The sequence below is a fragment of the Rhinoderma darwinii genome, chromosome 1, assembly GCF_050947455.1.
Source record: "Rhinoderma darwinii isolate aRhiDar2 chromosome 1, aRhiDar2.hap1, whole genome shotgun sequence".
NCBI lineage: Eukaryota > Metazoa > Chordata > Amphibia > Anura > Rhinodermatidae > Rhinoderma > Rhinoderma darwinii.
The window spans coordinates 502,296,685-502,315,186 of NC_134687.1; the positions used below are offsets into that span (position 1 = coordinate 502,296,685).

At 40.3% G+C, this 18,502-nt stretch overlaps 1 protein-coding gene across 2 annotated transcripts in view; it reads right to left on the minus strand.

The window, feature by feature from the left end:
- Nucleotides 1-1,148: 1,148 nt before the first annotated feature.
- Nucleotides 1,149-18,502, minus strand: part of GRAMD2B (GRAM domain containing 2B) — a 177,221-nt gene continuing 159,867 nt past the window's right edge. For both annotated transcript variants that reach the window (XM_075854800.1, XM_075854801.1), the window contains exons 9-14: nucleotides 16,696-16,807; nucleotides 15,735-15,842; nucleotides 15,565-15,643; nucleotides 6,542-6,646; nucleotides 5,595-5,685; nucleotides 1,149-3,031 (exon numbers count right to left, since the gene is read on the minus strand). In XM_075854800.1, coding sequence (XP_075710915.1) covers nucleotides 2,990-3,031; nucleotides 5,595-5,685; nucleotides 6,542-6,646; nucleotides 15,565-15,643; nucleotides 15,735-15,842; nucleotides 16,696-16,807 — 537 coding nt within the window. In that variant the 3' untranslated portion in view covers nucleotides 1,149-2,989. The remainder of the gene's footprint in view (nucleotides 3,032-5,594; nucleotides 5,686-6,541; nucleotides 6,647-15,564; nucleotides 15,644-15,734; nucleotides 15,843-16,695; nucleotides 16,808-18,502) is intronic.

Sequence of the window (18,502 nt, forward strand, 5' to 3'; positions counted from 1 at the left end):
AAAATGGGTGTAGACCGTGAAAGAATGTCCTGTTTGAGGTAGCTTGCTTTGTTTAGAAACCAGTTTTGTTTCATTTCTTTATGCTACAAATTTGCCAAAAGGTGTGGTGTGCTAGACAGCATTTCCTTCTCTCAAAAACAAGAATCTAGGGCAACTGAGTTTTATAGTTTATGTACATTTATTGCGATAAACAGGAGTATTTTTTTAAATCTGTGGAAAGCCTTAAACTCCAGTGTAGTTCTACAGTAAATGTAATGATTACGCTGTACTTCTGCCAGCATGAAGACAGGCGCGCCTAAAGATTTGCATGGTGCCCGATAGTAAATGTGTGTGTGTAGAAATGGGAATTTATGGATATTGGCGCTTTCCTGGAATGTTTATTTCCACACTTCAGTGCAGGTCTGGTCTATGTACTATCTGGGATCCTGCTAAACACTTTGTACGGTTCAACATTTGAACTAAGGCCATTTAGCAGCTTTTGCTTTGTGACAGAATGGAGTATATCATATGTCAGACTATAGTGAGGTTGTCAGAACCTGAAGCATTGGTAGGTTGTCCCATATCTGAAGCAAGTTTATATGGACTGTCCACGCTTTAACTCCATCAGGTTTTTTTTGTTTTTTTTTTTAAATCTAAATAACTATAAAATCTGTGCGGATTACATTTCTGAAAATTAAAGCATTACTGCAAACTGTTTATACAATGAACTCCATAACTAAGTATGCACTAAGCTCCCACAAGTAGCAGCTGCAGGCAGAACTTTATATACAAGTTAAAAATAAACATAAGAAATTAACCAGCACAGAATAAACTGGCACGACACACAAAAGATCCTTAAAAAAGGTAGACATTCATTTTAAATCCCAACTGGACACTACCCTTTTGCCAACAGCACAGATGCCACATTATGAAACATATCTGCATTATTTTTTTACCTTACCTTTTTCCGTTGGCACCCGATCAACCACCATCTTGCTACTACATAGAGTTTAGATGGGAGTCTGTTGTGCTACATAGATGTCCAACCGTGGCTGCTGAAGTTGTCAATAGCGGTTGTCACAAAAGTTAATCTAAGTGCAGCATTAAAAACTATTCATGCAGTCGCCTTTTAAACTATATAAAGGAGTATTCCATTTCAGACACCTGCATTTATGAATGTATAAGTTATGTTTATTTAACATTTTAACAATAATCACAAACATTTCACAGAAATGGTTTAAAATGTATAGTACACATAGATACATCACAATATATTAACAGTTTGGGAGCAGTAGAACACATTTGCAAGAATAAACTCAACCCGTTTTACAAGAACAGAGTGTTGTAGATGGTAGAATCTTTACAAAAATATTTTTACAAATCTATAATAAAATCGGCACAGAAACCCATAAAAGAACAAAATCACTACAAAACTAAGAAACACAGCAAAACATTGAAATAAACATTGTAATAGTGTGTCGTTACTTGCTATTGACCTATTAGCACAATGCAGAACACCGCTTGGTGGCCAGATTTTGCTCTTTGCTTGGTATGGTTTGGAATTCAGTAAACAAGTTAAAGATAGAAACCAGATGTCCGTGCCGTATTATACAAAATAAACATTCAAAAGAGTTAAATCAACTCAACTATTAAGTAGCTGGTGTAAAAAAAAAAACAAAAAAAAAAAAACTAAAAGCAAATTGATATTTACTGCACTATGATGAATAGTCTATGTGTAGAAAAAATATATATCTGGACTTCTAGTGCTTCTATTTCTATATCCTGATTCCTGTGCAAGAAGACGCACACTATATGGAAACCGTTATCTATCCTATATCGTACAATGATTAGTATAAAAACTGAACGCTACATTGGACGATTTAGATGATAATTTGGTATTCGGCCCAGTTTTTGATGCGGAAACTGAATCTGAATCGGCAACAAAAAAACACCCGAAAATGCCTACCATTGATTTCAATGGGAGGCAGAGGAGATTTTTTTTTCCCACTCACGGTTTTAGCCGCTTATGGGGGGGGGGGGGGGGGGGGTGGGGGGGGTCTTGGGAGGAAAAAAAAAAAGTGACACGCTCTATCTCACTGTTCCGTCTCTGACCTCCCCCTTTGAAATAGTTGAATCTTACGCGGCTTTTTTGCCTGCGGCGCTCAATGGCTGCGGCTGAAAAACACGCAAAGAAAGTGTAGGCAGGTCAAAATCTGGCTAAAAATTCCTGAAGGAATTTTGAGGCAGATTTTTTTCTGCCTGCAAAATACTCTGTGTGAACAGGGTCCAACAGTGTTTTTTCCTGTCAAAAAATATAAATACTAGCAAAGAAAAGAAAACACTCAACCAACAAAAAAAATCATCTCTGGGAGAAAAATATTTTCCTTACCCATTTAGGCTCTGCTCACACAAGGTTTAACACTGGTGTGAATCACACACGCGGAAACATTGTGTGAAAGACTATCACACAAAGTACGCCACGTTGTCCATATTGCTACATTTTCTTTTTTTACGATAAACTGGTGGTCTCCGACTAGTGGCTGTTTGGAAACTACAACCCCCAGCAGCTGAAGAGTCACATGTTGGAGACAACGGATTTAAATAAAATAATTCAGAAAAGGAGTTCACAGTTTTCATCCTCACATTATGTACTCTAGTTACAAGTAAAGTGGCAGCACTATGGAAATAAAGATTAGAGGGATGGTTCTTGGATCGAACCAGCAATAAATAGGACGAAGTAGTAGGAGTGTTTCTTCTAAAGACGTGCAAAACAGTCCATTTAACAGAGAAATGTAGTAAGTCTTCATTCTCAAAATGAGAAGCAAGGAATGTTAGAAGGAAAGCACACTTCTATTGCTTTTGCTACCGGTAGAGAAAAAAAAAAAGGCAAAAGTCATCATTCCTGAGATAAGATGTGGCTTCCATATTCAGTTCATTTGAGCAAGGCATTTTGTAAATCTCTGTCCAGCAGAGATTGAGGCAGATAAATAACCAGAAGATACTTCAACTTCTAATTCTCGTCTTCTAAGAGTTTCTGGAGATTTCTTTGAATCTGTAATACAAAATGTGGTTTACATAACAAAAATGTGTTCTTGTATTCAATAATCTAGGTAGTTTGTGCTTTCTATAGTAAGATTTTTTTTTAAAAAAATGACATTTAAAACGAACAACTTGAATATAGCTTCTATTTTAACACAAGAAAAGATGTAGGTCTTGTTAACACTCGACAGTGCAGGCGCAGCAGAGAGCCTCACTACTATTGCATCCAAAAACCTATATGGTTTTAGCAAACGTTCCTAGAGTCACATTGTAGTTTTTATATGATGTACGATTGGGGGGAAACTTCATCTGCAGAGGATCAATGAGATTCTGTAATCTAAACACGTTATAACCGGACACGCCAAGCCAGCCAATAACAGTGTTAATGAGGCCTTCAGCTATGTAGCGTTCATTTGCTGTATACGCTATGAACGAATCCGTAGAGCGATTTTCAGCCTTATTACCATGGGGTAGACATGAAAAAGGTTTTCACTCCAGTGGATCCCTATTGAAATGTCAAACTCAAAGAAGCTTGATGTAGGAGTGGGTCAAGTTTTGGCGCTGGCTGAAATCAGTTTGCGATCTTCCAGTAAAAGGGACAGGTACGGCACTCGCCTTATGGGGAACCCCTGACCAGGTTCCCAGATACCCTGGTTGTGAATCACTGCCATGGACTTGAACTCCTTAACGACCGCCAATGTACCTTTTTACGGCAGCCGTTAAGGGTACTTATGCCAGCGTGTTGCCTTTTCCCGACACTGTCATAGGCACGGGTGTCCTGTGCCGGGCACCTGCTCTAACAGGCGGGATCGATTTCAACATAGATTTCACCCCTTGGATGTGGCGCTCGCTATTGAGTTCCGTATCTAAGTGGTTTTGGAGTGAGCTCCCTCTCACCCCACCGGCACCCTGCAATGGCAATCGCAGGGAGCCGATGGCTTCTATGGCAACCAGGGGCCTAACAAAAGGCCCCCAGGTCTGCCTGTAGCGGATGCCTGCTAAGCCATGCCTTTAGCAGACCTAGCAGGTGCCTGTCTGTTACACTGACAGGGAAGAATACGCTGCAATACAGAAGTATAGCAGTGCATTATAAAAGCGATCAGGAGTTCACATAGTGAAGTCCCCTAGTGGGACTAAAAATAAAATAAGTTATCAAAAAGTTTAATAAAGTTAAACAAATAAAAATCCCAAATAAAACAAAAACACTTTTTCCCTTATAAAATACTTTAATCTGCTAAAAACAAAAAACATTACACATATTTGGCATCACCACGTCTGTAACGACCCCACCTATCAAGCGATTACGTTATTTAACCCGCACTGTGAACGCCGTAAAAAAAAATAAAAAAAAATAAAAATATATAAATTGCGGTTTTCTTTTCATCCTGCCTTAAATTATTTTTTTTTAAATAAAAAGTGATCAAAAATTTGCATGTACTTTAAAATGGTACCAATAAAATCTAGAAGTCGTCCCGCATAAAACAAGCCCTCATACAGCTGCATCTGCGGGAAAATAAAAAAAACTATGGCTCTTAAAAAATGGTGACAACAACAAATTAAAAATAGAAGAAAAAAAAAGTGTTTACCGTGTAAAAGTAGTAAAACCTACAAAATCTATATAAATTTGGTATTGCTGCAATTGTAATGACCCACTGGATAAAGTTTATTAAACCACAGGAAACGGCATAAATCTAAGATGCAAAACAGAGTGGCGAAATTTATGGTTTTTTTTCCATTACCCCCCCCAAAAAGCTAATCAATAAATTATATGTATCTGAAAATGGTGCTATTAAAAAAATACTACTTGTCCCGCAAAAAACAAGACCTTATACAGCTATGTCGACGCAAAAATAATAATAAAAAAAAAGTTGAGACTATAGAAAAACGTAAAAAATAGCTTGGTCATTAAGATCTAAAATATGCCAGCCATTAAGGGCTTAATGGGCCCAACGTATGCCAAAAATGTATCCTTGTGGCATACGTTCTAGCAGTATGCGTCTGCATAACTTTGTCCTGTATTTACAATGGGAGTCAATGGGTGATGTATGCAAGTCTAGAAGAGAGAGTCCCAACCTATGCAACTGTATACCGAACAAAATCAGGAGATTTTCTCCAGGGTATACACCAGGTGTAGTATAATAAACGATGTCTGAATAGAGCCCATATTTGTGAGAAAGCAGCATTTAGAGGAATAGTAATAACAGCCTTCTAAGCGTATATTCACATAGGGCGGATACACTGCGTAGAAGCCCCATAAAAGTCCATTGATTGATTTTAATGCAGCCGAGTGACGGCCATTAAAGAAACGGCTGTCACAATGCCATTTATCCCGTTCGTGTGAATAAGCTTAGAGAGGAAAAAAAACAAAAAAACAAAAAAACACACAAAAACCAAAAACAAACATTAGGAAACTGTTCCCTCCATTCCCCATATCAGACTAGCTCATTTCAGCTAAAGAGATGCTTAAAAATTGGATGTCTAATTAGAAAATGTGTCATTTTATGCAGCTATAATAAATGTAAAACACCCGGCCGGAGTTTAACCAGGAAAAAGGATTTTGCAATGAGAGTAAATACCTGATCTAGTTTTGCTAGGTTTGCTGTTAATTCCTCACATATCATGTTGGCATTTATGTGCCAACTCCCCACTCCTTGTTCTACAGACCACCTAATAAAAAAAAATATATGAGAAAAACAAACATTATAAGCGGTGTTAAAAGCCCAACAGTTAAAGTAGACAAGTAGCATAGTATGAAATACTGCGTGACAAACAAGCAGAAATGGGATGTGCATAACAGAGATTATATACACATATTAGAGCTGGGCAATTATAACCTAAATTAAAGTCACGATTAGGCGAACATGCAACCTCGATTACGATTAGTGAACGATTTAGGCCACAACATTGAATATTTATTCTGAGCCTGCTGTATACTATTGTATATAATATATCCCCTGACACTGCCACCACGCTGTATAATGCCCCCATAGCTGCCCGCAATAGTGCACGATAAAAATAATCATACACATACATACCTCACCTAACCCCTTTCCAACAACAAGTAAAGGAGATCCCTCTGCTCCTCTGGTCTGTGCGGCACGGCGCAGACAGGTGCGATGACGTCACTGCCTCGCGTCCGGCAATAAATAGTGACAGAGCATGGACCATACAGTCCCCTGCTCTACCGTTGGGTTCAACTGTATCTGCGTCCTGAAGATGCAGATACAGTTTAATCGTGGAGAAAATAAAATGCCAAAATACGCAAGAGGACGTTGATTAATTGTGCTGAATTTCGATAAATTGCCCAGCCCTAAACATACATACATCTATATCTCAGGAGAAAACAAGTAGATACTAAAGTATCAAATCTAATTCAAGGATGTGACTTATTTGATACAATGGATCAATTTTTGAATTTCTTTATATTTGTCAAAAGCTAGCTTCTGTCCCATATATTTTACTTTGATTTCTATTACGTCCCAAAGCCACAAAAAAAAAATTAAAAACAGAAGATCATTCTTACCCTTTCAAAGCAGAGTCTCTTGCAGAGCCCAAAAAAGAGATTTGTTCCTCCAGGTAAAGAATTCTTGACCGCATATAGAAGGTTGAAAAGATCAAGAAGCACATTCTGAAGAGAAGACAAAAAAACAACAACTTAATCATACTTCTCTCAAGTGTAGCAAATTTAGAGTAAGTCTACACACAGCATAAACTCGAATTACCATTCAGATTTTCCATGCCAAACGTTCACAGTATTTTTGCAAGAGAAATTAACATACTGCAGATTAAGAGCCCGCATCAGAGGTCAATTTCCGTACATGTTTTGTATGGGCTTTTTTTCGCAGGGTGTGAATGAGATTTGTCCAAACTTTGCTGCAGTGATTACGTGGTGAGTGGACGTACACTAAAGACTAATTTGTGAACAAGGTATTGCTGGGTGCTGTAGTTTCACAACTGGAGAGCCGCAGGTTACAGATCATAAATTGTACATACATGGTTACCTTAAAGATTACATTTAAAACAACTGAACCCCACATTAATCCATTTCCTATGGGAGACCTATAATATAAAAGGGGGTTGTCCAAACTCCACAACACCCAGAGGGTTGTGTCCCCCCCCCCCCCCCCCCAACGATCTAAAGGGTGAGGGTATGTGCACACGAGAAGTGCCTTTTACGTCTGAAATGACAGCCTGTTTTCAGGAGAAACCAGCTGCGTCGTTTCAGACGTAAAAGCTCCTCCTCGCATTATGCGAGGCGTCTGACGCTCGTAAATCTTGAGCTGCTCTTCATTGACTTCAATGAAGAACGGCTCAAATTACGTGTCCTGCACTTCTTTGCCGAGGCAGTCAATTTACGCATCATCGTTTGACAGCTGTCAAACGACGACGCGTAAATGACAGGTCGTCTGCACAGTACGTCGGCAAACCCATTCAAATGAATAAGCAGATGTTTGCCGACGTATTGTAGCCCTATTTTCAGACGTAAAACGAGGCATAATACGCATCGTTTACGCCTGAAAATAGGTCGTGTGAACCCAGCCTGAGCCTGAAAAAGGTTAACTATACGTAGGGCAAATATTTCCCAATGCATCTCCGTAATTGCTCTGTCAGATAAAATGTTACGCCTATACGTAAAAAAGTAAATGCCCCTTAAAGTGGATTGTTCACTCAGATGTCAAATTATAGTAGTTGCTGCTAAAGGCGGCACAGATGGTTATTGCATTTAAAGCAGATCGGTCAGATATTTAGGATCCCCTGTCTGAGGTCAGAATAAAGAAGTGACCGACATGATTTCAGCAAGCTTACACTCGTGGCACAGTAGAAGTCCAAGTATATTGATGTAGTCATGCCCCCCCTCAGTCGCTATTTGGCACACTTGCGGAGCTAGGCACGCGCTGCTAGAACAAGTTCTAAATTCCTCTAAACTACTTTGCATCATGAAGTGACATGTTGATTTCTGCGTGCTGTCACTTATTAGTTAATGCTCTCAGACAAGGCAGCATAAATATCTGACCAAATCGGTTTTAAACGCAATAACCATCTGTGCCACCTATATATTGACATCAGTCACTCACATCTGAGAGTTTCTAGTTTTTACTTCGTTGCTGAGTGAGCCAATTTACAGGACCTGCTACAGCATTTAAATCAAGTTAGGATTTTGATTTAAAGCCGACCTGTCATTTTAGATGATTTTTCTGAAAAAGCGGTCGGGTGTACATAGCACTATATAACTATGTATGGCCATAAGGGTATGTGCACACAATAGCAGGCTTTTACGGCTGAAAGGACACTGTTTTCAGGAGAAAACCGCTGCCTCGTTTCAGCCGTAATTGCTCCTCCTCGCATTTTGCAAGGCTTCTCTGACAGCCGTAAATTTTGAGCTGTGCTTCATTGAGTTCAATGAAGAACGGCTCAAATTACGTCTGAAAGAAGTGTCCTGCACTTCTTTTGACGAGGCTGTATTTTTACGCGTCGTCGTTTGACAGCTGTCAAATGATGACGCGTAAATGACAGGTTGTCTGTACAGTACGTCGGCAAACCCATTCAAATGAATGGGCAGATGTTTGCCGACGTATTGTAGCCCTATTTTCAGACGTAAAACGAGGCATAACACGCCTCGTTTACGTCTGAAAATAGGTCGTGTGAACCCAGCCTAACAGGACTAGTTTTCTGTATTTTTTTTCAAACAGTTTTCCCCCTCTGAGAATTAGTGAGAGCATGCAGTTTTCCCTGACCGAGTGGAGCCTAAGGCCCCATGCACACAAACGTGATTTTGCGGGCGCAATTCACCCGCAAATCTGCGGGTGAATTGCGGTCCCATTCATTTCTATGGGCCCTTGCACACGACCGTGGTTTCCAGGGTCAATGCTTTGCCCGGGAGCCTGGACCGCAAAAAGATAGGACATGTCTTCTTATGGCCGTATTTTGCGGTCCAGGCTCATTGAAATTAATGCACGTGGCCATGTGCATGGTGACACTCCACTATACTGTCCGAGCCACAAGTCACGGCCGTGCACACCACTATGGTTGTGTGCATGAGGCCTAACTGCTATCATGTCACCTACACACAGGGAAGCAGCAACATGTAGAACATTAACCCCTTCACGACTGCCATACGGCTATATAGGTTTTAACTTCCGATGCCCCATGCAGTTAGCACATAGTTACATAGTTTGTACGGTTGAAAAAAGACACATGTCCATCAAGTTCATATATAGACATGGACAGCCTGGAACGGGGTTTAATGAGTGCAGTGCTGCTTCAATGTGAGCAGCGCTGCACTCATGTCTGCGGGGCTTTAAGAGCACCGGAATACACCCCCCACTGTAGATTGTGCCACCTACAACCCCTGCAAATCCCTCTGTAGATAGCGCCACCTAAGCTCACTCCAGAATCGGAATCCCTGGCCAGCACTCTGGCCGGGGATTCTCCTCCTAGACAGCCATAGACTTCACTCCATACCTGCTTTAAATAGTAACCCCTCCTGTAGATCATAACAAACCCCCCCTTACCCTGGTCGATAGCGCAACCTAAACTCCCTCTAGGAACGGAATTCCCGGTGTCAGAACGCTCCGTAACGGGAATTCCACTTCGAGAGCCAGACGTCGCTGTCAATTTGGATAGTCACGTCAGGGACTCTAGGAGACGAATCCCCAGCACATAGCGATCTGACACTGGGTATTCCACTCCTAGACAGAGCCGTTGACATCACTGTCCATATATGGCTAGTGACACCAGGAGCAGAATCCCCAGAGTGTCGGCCGGGGATTCCGCTACTAGAGAAGTGTGTGTGTATATATATATATATATATATATATACATACATACATACATACATACATACATATATATACAGAGACATCAGGGGCTCCCTCTAGGAGCCAGATGGATTCCGCTCCTACAGGGAGCTACAGTAGTGCTATTTAGGGGGGGGGGGTGCTGCCATCTACAGAGGGGGTGGCGCTATGTACAGGGGTGTGGTACTATCTCTGTGGGCACTGTGGCATTATATGGGCACTAACGACAGGGGACACCGTTGCACAATTTACATAGTGCCCACGTAGTGCCCCACACAGTGCCTATCTACAGTGGGAACTGTGGCAGTATTTAGAGGAGGCACCATCTATGTGGGTACTGGCACTATCTACAGTGGTATTGTGTCACCATTTACATAGGCACTAGTTTTTCAGGTGGCTGGGACAAAAAAATGAAATTCATCCATTTTTTTTTTTTTTTTTTTTTAACATCCATGAAAAACAGGCGACAAATGGCGGTGAGAAACGATCAGATGGCCGGGAAATGGATTCAAATTTTGAGACACATTGATGCAAAACAGTCAAGAAAAACTAACAGTTTATCCGTTGTTCGCTGCCCTTTTCTTTTCACGTCGTGTGAATATAGTCTTATAGCCCTCTTCACTTGTTACAGAGCTGTACAGTGTGTAATTATACACACACAAATTTTTATGTAAAAAAACAAAAAAAAAGTGTTTATATTTTTAGTGATTTGTCTGCTCATAATAAAAATTTAAAACATGGAATTAAACTAACAAAATAAAAATAGTTGTGATATGCAAAGTGGCTGCAAAGATCTCATTTAAAGAAGTGCATATCGAGAATGTAACATACAGGCAAATAAATGTATGTAAATTATTTTCTATACTGTAAACTATTCCACTACTGTGTTATGTATTTTGCATGTTTTGCGGACTTAATAAAAAACTTTTTGATTCAAAAAAAAAAAAAAAAAAAAAAAAAAAAAAAAAAAAAAAAATGGAAAATTTGACCTGGACAAATGGGGGGGTGGGGGGGGGGCATCAATGACCCTTGGTCATGAAAGGGTTAAACAGCAGTATAGCTGTGAATCCAGCCGTGAGGTGATATATTACACTTAGGCTTTGATCACACTTCAGGAATTTTGGGGCAGATTTTGAACTGCCTGCACGTATTTTTCTCTGTGTTTTCCACCCGCGGCCCTCGAATCTAATGCAAGGACCGTGGGTAGAAAAGGCAGCGAAAAACACTCAGAAACTAGCGCCCCAGGTTTATGTGGTCTCTGATTTCAGTGGGAGGTCAGAGGTGGAAACCGTTGCGAGAAAGGACAAGCTGCTTTTTTCCAGAAGAGGACAGGGGGAGAAAAAAAAAAAACACACCTCTGCCTCCCATTAAAATCAATGGGGAGCGATTACGACCATTTTTTGGCCCTGATTCCAACGCAGTTTCCGCATCAGTGCCAAAAAACTGTGTGAACTGACCCTTACTAGGAAGCTGAAGCAGTGTGTGTGTGTGTGTGTGTGTGTGTGTGTGTGTGTGTGTGTGTGTGTGTGTGTGTGTGTGTGTGTGTCGCTCTGCCTCTCCATAGGATTTCTATGGGCAGCTTTAAACTGATCTCAAAACCGATAAGCCATGTGAACATACCCTAAGACAAGGACTATTTTCGGCCGTTTTTCAGGCCATAAACGGCGGAAAAATCGGAAGCGCAGACCACTACAAGTCTATGGGGCAGTGCAGACAGTCCATCTTTTTTGCGCAGCGTTAGTCCGCTGCGTAAAACTCGCAATGTGTTCTATATTTCTGCATTTTTCGCGCATCACGCACCCATTGAAGTCAATGGGTGCGTGAAAATCCTGCATGCCCCACGGAAGCACTTCCATGGGACAAGCGTTATTCGCGCAATAACAGTAAAAGAATGAATGTAAACAGAAAAGCACCACATGCTTTTCGGTTTACAAACATCCAAACGGAGTGTCAAAGATGGCGGCTGCGCGAGAAGTACGCAGCCGCGCATCCATATGAACAGGGAACACAGAGCTGTCAAGTGCCTTTTGTGCACGCAAAACACACACGTTCGTCTGAATCTAGCCTTAGTCTTAACTGTTCACGAACTCTGAATTTGCTGCAAAATCCATCACCTCAAGACTATTAGCTCACTGAAGAATTAGGTTTCATGCAGCCAATAGAAGTCTTTGTGTCTCCCTTCCATTCTCCAGAGTGAGAGATGTAGAGGGAGCAGATGCTGCTGCAGTTTCTAGTAAGTGTTCTGTCACCACAGTGCTGGATTCTCAGCCACACGGCTCATTCAGGCTCTGTGATATCTTCCATGCTGCTGCTTCAAAGAGATTGGGGAGCAGGATGTTCTTTGTGTGTGCAGCATATTGGAGACATGATCGCAGTTAGACTCCACTTACCAGCTCAGGGAAAACTGAGAATTAGCGAAAGATCCTGCAGAGGGGAAAACTGCTAAAAAGTCCCACATACTAGTCATGGCCAGAAATAGGGTTGTTCCTCATGTACGAACGTATGACAGCTTATTCTAAAAAGTTTCAGGACATGGAGAAAAATTGCATGCAGCGATCTGGTCACTGCACCTGGCTTGTAAGTATTTGCATAGACAAACCTTTCGGATAGTTTACTGGTTTTATTTAGACAGTCTAAATAAAACAAGTAAACTAACCGAAAAGTTTGTCTACGCAAATACTTACAAGCCAGGTGCAGTGACCAGATCGCTGCATGCAATTTTTCTCCCATCTCCTGTATCTTATCCTCCTTCCTGGAATATCCACCGAGGGACAGCAGTGAGTGGCAGCCGGCTTTGACAACCTATGGACACAGACGCTAAGCAGTAGGGTTGTGCCTACTACAGCACAACTGCACTAAATGAGTCCAACGCAACTACACTTTTTACTGATATATGTGCTCACAAAAACAATATCACCTTAGAGGAGCACCACCTCCTCTTTTTCCCTTTCTATATTCTAAAAAGTGACCTGAAAGGTTAGAAATGCTTTAAAGAGGCTCTGTCACCAGATTATAAGTGCCCTATCTCCTACATAATCTGATCGGCGCTGGAATGTAGATAACAGCAGTGGTTTTTATTTTGAAAAACGATCATTTTTGAGCAAGTTATGAGCAATTTTAGATTTAGTTTCTTAATGCCCAACTGGGCGTGTTTTTACTTTTGACCAAGTGGGTGTTGTAAAGAAGTGTATGAGGCTGACCAATCAGTGACCAATCAGTGTCCTACACTTCTCATTGTTCCAGCCCAGCATGATCCACAGCACAGTGAGATTGTGCAGTGAAAGAAGCTAGGCTGGAACAATGAGAAGTGTATGTCACTGATTGGTCAGCCTCATACATTTCTTGACAACACCCACTTGGTCAAAAGTAAAAACACGCCCAGTTGGACATTAAGAAACGAAATCTAAAATTGCTCATAACTTGCTCAAAAATGATCGTTTTTCAAAATAAAAACCACTGCGGTTATCTACATTCCAGCGCCGATCAGATTATGTAGGAGATAGAGCATTTACAATCTGGTGACAGAGCCTCTTTAACTAGTGCAGAACACTCTTTCTTCTAAAAGTGGCCAAATAGAGAGGATATTCAAATTTACAGCAATCATATGTGTTTATTAAAAAAAATTACTTACTCTGACCCATTTGCTCCCGATTCATTCGGCTTTGATTTGGCTACTTTGTATTTTAACTGGTAGGCAGGCCTTCAGCCTGCCCCCCCCCCCCCACGCGACTGCGAGGCAGAGGAGAACAGTGAGACCATATCGGTCAGGATAGTGACGTCTCTCCAATGCTCCCTATTTCTGTTCATACCATATGGTCTTATTTTATTTAGCGGCATAATCCCGCCGCTCTACTGTCACTTGGGGCAGCACATTGCAGTCTCATCACTCAGCTGTCCCCCGAGTGTCCCTATGCCAGCTCTGTTTGCTGCCCTGGATTTCACAACATTCAATATGGCGAGTGTTGCATTAAATGTTTTGCAGCTTCCAACATCTATATAGTATAACAGAATTATAAGATAAATAATGTAATGGCCAGTAAATCAACACTAAAGCCCATGTATGATCATGAACTTCTTTTCCTATTTAGAAATCGGATCAGCCTTGCAATAACATTGTTGGAATCCTATGTCACAGGCTTCACAGGGAGTCAAAATCGCTCTACTTCTAGATGCCGAGTATAGGTGATGCAGAGCACAGTGCAGTGCTATCTGTGTATGCATGTCCACTTTAAAAAAAAATAAAAAATAAAAATAGGACAGCTGGCAGACGTAACTAATGACTACAGGAGTAAACAGAGTGCCCCATTGACATTCCACTTACAAATAGCTCTTCAGCTATTTGACTAGTTACTTCTATTTACACAAAATATTTTTTTTACAAATATGGAACACATAAGTAAAGGGGGCATCTGAAGGGACAAGCACTTTAATGACAAATTGTCCAGATTATCCCCACAGTTTTTGATTGTGTCCAATTAATGCTAATTTTTTCCCATAGATCATCCAAAAAGGTTGGATAGCAGTTTTTATTTTAATGACCAATGACCCTTAGCAGAGGCTAGAGGCCCATTAGCACCTTCATACATAGCCTTTATATCAATCGGGCAAGAATCATCCTATGTAAACCTTTGAAAGTGACATTTTCATTATTAAAAAAAAAATAAAATAATTTGAAAGTTGCACCAAACAGACTAATTCTTTATAAAAACATTTTACTTTTTGAAATACATCTGCTCTGTATCCTGTACACAGAGCAGCTGTATAATTCGCTGAATGCTGTACCAGTCAGGACCACGGGACTGACTGGTTCAGTGAAAGTGCGTCCTGTGTGCCTTTGACACGCAGGATCCATCTGTACTCCATCACATCGGAGTTCATAACTTAGATGTGATAGATTACAGGTGGATCCTGTTTACACTGAGCCCATCAGTCCCACGGACCTGACTGATTCAGGTCTCCGCAAAGGATACAGCTGCTCTGTATACAGGATACAGACCAGCTGTACCTCAAAAAGTAATAATTTAAGAAAAACTAGTTTGAAAGTTGCACGAAACACACTTTTATTTTTTTGTTTAAATATAACGTCAAACAACTTTCGAAGGTGGACATAGGTCGACATAGATAAATGAAAGGCTGAGTCTCTCAATATATGGCAAGCACCAGTAGGCAAAGTAGCACAGAAGCCAAATTGCATGTATCTCCTGCCTGCTAACCCAAATAGTGATTAACATTGACAAGATTAGACAGTGTTCACAATACGTTTGTGATGTACGTCTAGTGCGTACATCTGAAGAGCTCCTGATGTGCAAGCTAAACGTGTACATAGGGCTCGATTAGCCCCATGGAGGGCCAAAAGTGTCCTTTCCTTTTGGCAAAGTATACATTTTTAAAAGAACATGGGAGCCTATGGGTGATGTCACCCATAGACTATAATGTATCCGTTTAACGGATACATCATGGTCTCTCAATCCCAGTGAATGACGTATCTGTTTTACATGTACCATTAAAGTTTATGGTGACGAATGACACGGCTAGGCATCTGTCACAGCCTTGGTTTAACGTATACAGCTAGAGTTTGTTTCCCCAACATATGTGAAACGTAGTGAAAAACAACTAAACAGGACATTTTCCACCACTATTTACTTGCCGAATAATGTTACGGTTTGGACTTCTCAATAGACTGACCTTTCAAAATGTTATGTACTTCAACAGGCTTTATCTATTTGATCATAACAAAGATGACACTTACAGAATTGCATAGAAGAAAAGCAAACCATTCAAAGACGCAACTTGCTGAAATTCCACTCTTCGAAAGAAACTTCTGTGAACTATCAAATAAAAGAAAGATGTATTTACTTTTTTCTTCCTGGCAAAATTGTAACTATATGCTTATTTGATCAATAAAAATAAATAAATTACCAACTCTTTCCTCCGACAATTTCCCTTTTTCAGAAACCTTTAATGGATTATCCAGAATTCTAGGGGTATGAGACATTGGAATTAAATTCTTCTCTTGTTCATGGAAATCTAGAGGTGGGAAGAAACAACATTTCTAGGGTTACAAATAAAAAAAAAAAAAAAAAAAAAAAAAAAAAAAAAGTTTAGAACAGACAACATATCCTGAAGTTTATTTTCATTTCACACTTTCGCTAAAGAGGTGTTCAGCACCACAACGGTGAGGAAAAGTATGTATGGAGCAGCGGTCAAGCATTTGAACTGCTGCGCTATACAAACTCCCCCCATCGACGGCATTTGTGGTAAAACCCATTTCATACACTTTTTTTTGCACTTTTTGAAAATCCGTGCTCTCACTTCAAACTCCTGTTCATTTCAGTCATCAAAGGCAAAGCTAATAAGGACCTGCCATGACACCCTCTACAGCGCTGAGCTCTGATACTTGATACTGGGCAACCTCTACTAATATGATATCTAATGAGCCTGGAGGACTGAGCATATGCCAAACTAAACTTCCAAACCGAAGACTATAATGGCCAATATGCAAGCTACAACAAATGGGGCAGATGACCTGCTTATTTTGCCTTTAAAAGCAAAAAAAAAAAATTTTTGTTACATTTTGGCGACAAATTAAGATCGGGGTTTTCGTGATTTTACTGGAAACCATAACGCAGCATGCTCTGCTATGGTTTCTGGTATTTTCAGAAGGATCTGCGACAGAGGCCCCCAACGGAGCATCCAACGCAGATGTGAACAGGCCCTAACTAAATACACGCCAAATCGTGTCTTCAAAAGCCTCCAAATGGTTTTATTTTTTTTTTACTATTTGGGACACAACTCACCTTATTTCTGACTGAGATACTTCCTAAATATTAAGATGGATTTGGCTAATGCAATGCTAAATCTTCCTCTAAATTAGACTAACCTTGAGAATTTTCAGACTCTGGAGTTTGAGAGCCAGTGCTGCTGTACTCTTCTATATCCTTTCTTCGCTGTTGCACCAAACCATCGATTTCTGAAAAGTCAACACTAAAGTCCTGTAAATATACACAAAGAAAAATTAATGGAGTTATAATTTATTGTAAAAAAAAAATAAAAAATGAAGTCAAGACAGATGGCGTTGCATGTAACTAGTCTTTAATTAGTAAATGATGATATAAATAGCTTCTGTACAGTTACATTATTTAACAGGCCACATGTTCGAGAGTCCGTCACCAGATTTTTCACTCCCAACGCTGGTATGGTATTGTGAAAAGCATTCCCCACATACCTATACAAGATGTCCTGGTTCTACCAAAACACTAAAGAGGAGCTTTAATGCTTCCATACCCAGATTAGCTATAAAGAGTCCTCCGCAGCAGGTAGATGCTGCATCAGACGCTGCTCGATCAAAACTTTGATCCCAAGTGCATGGTGCAGGTGCAGTCACAGGTTGAGAGGTGATGGAACGAGAAGGTGTTATAAAGGAAAAGTGCAGGACTCTTTATAGCCAATTAGCAGAAGGCATGTAACCCCTTCATGCCATAGCCATATTTTGGATTTTTTTCATTTTTGCTTTCTCCTCCCCACCTTCCAAAAGCTATAACTTTTATTCTTAATAAAGCCACAGGAGGGCTTGTGTTTTGCAGGACGAGTTGTATATTTTCATGGCACCATTTATTGTACCATATACGGTTAGTGGGAAACCGGAAAAAAAAAAAAATGTTGTGGGGTGGAATAGGAAAAACAAAACATAAAACACAGATTCGTCAATATTTTGGGGAGTTTCGTTTTTTCGGAGTTTACCGCGTGGTAAAAATGGCATGTTAACTTTTTCTAAGGGTCAATAAGATGACGACAATACCAAATTTATATATATCTTTTTAAATTTATAATTTTACAAGGTGTACCACCCATGTGTATGAAAAATGGCTGGACTATTGTACACAACAAACACTGTTACAATCTATGAGGAAATAAGGGAGACACAAAGTGTAAGCTCTTGCGAGCAGGGTCCTCACTCCTCTGGTTTGAATTGTAAATTAACTTTGTCACTATGTAATGTCTGATATGGTTTGTTTCATGTTCCCTCTAAATTGTAAAGTGCTGCGCTATATAAAGATTATTATTAAGGAAAAAGATGTGAAAAATAAAATTTGAGTTGTCGCCATATTCTGAAAGCCATAACTTTTTTTCTTTCCGTCGATTGAGCAGTATGAGGGTTTCTTTTTTGAGGGGTGAGCTGTAGTTTCTATTGGTACCGTTTTGGGCTACATGAGACTTTTTGATCACAGTTTATTCCAATTTGTTGTGGAAGATTAAGTGACCAAAAACATGCGATTCTGGCGGTTTAATTTTGTCACGGCGTTCACCGTGTAGGCTAAATAATGATATATTGTAATAGTTTGGACTTTTAGGGACGTGTCGATACCAGTTATGTTCATTTTCTTTTAACATTGTGTTTGGTGTAATTTTCTTCTTTTTACCTTAGTATTTTTATAGATTTTAAAACGCACTATTTTACTGTACTTAAATTTTTACTTGTGTATTGCAGTATATAGCTATACTGACACTCTCCTATGAAGCCCTGCTGGAGGCGGAAGCAGGGCTTCATACGAGTACAAAGATAGCAGACCTGGGGGGGGGCCCTTCAGCAGTTGCAGTGTTACAGGGGTCCGACACCTGTTCCTAACCACTTAAAGAGGCTCTGTCACCAGATTTTGCAACCCCTATCTGCTATTGCAGCAGATCGG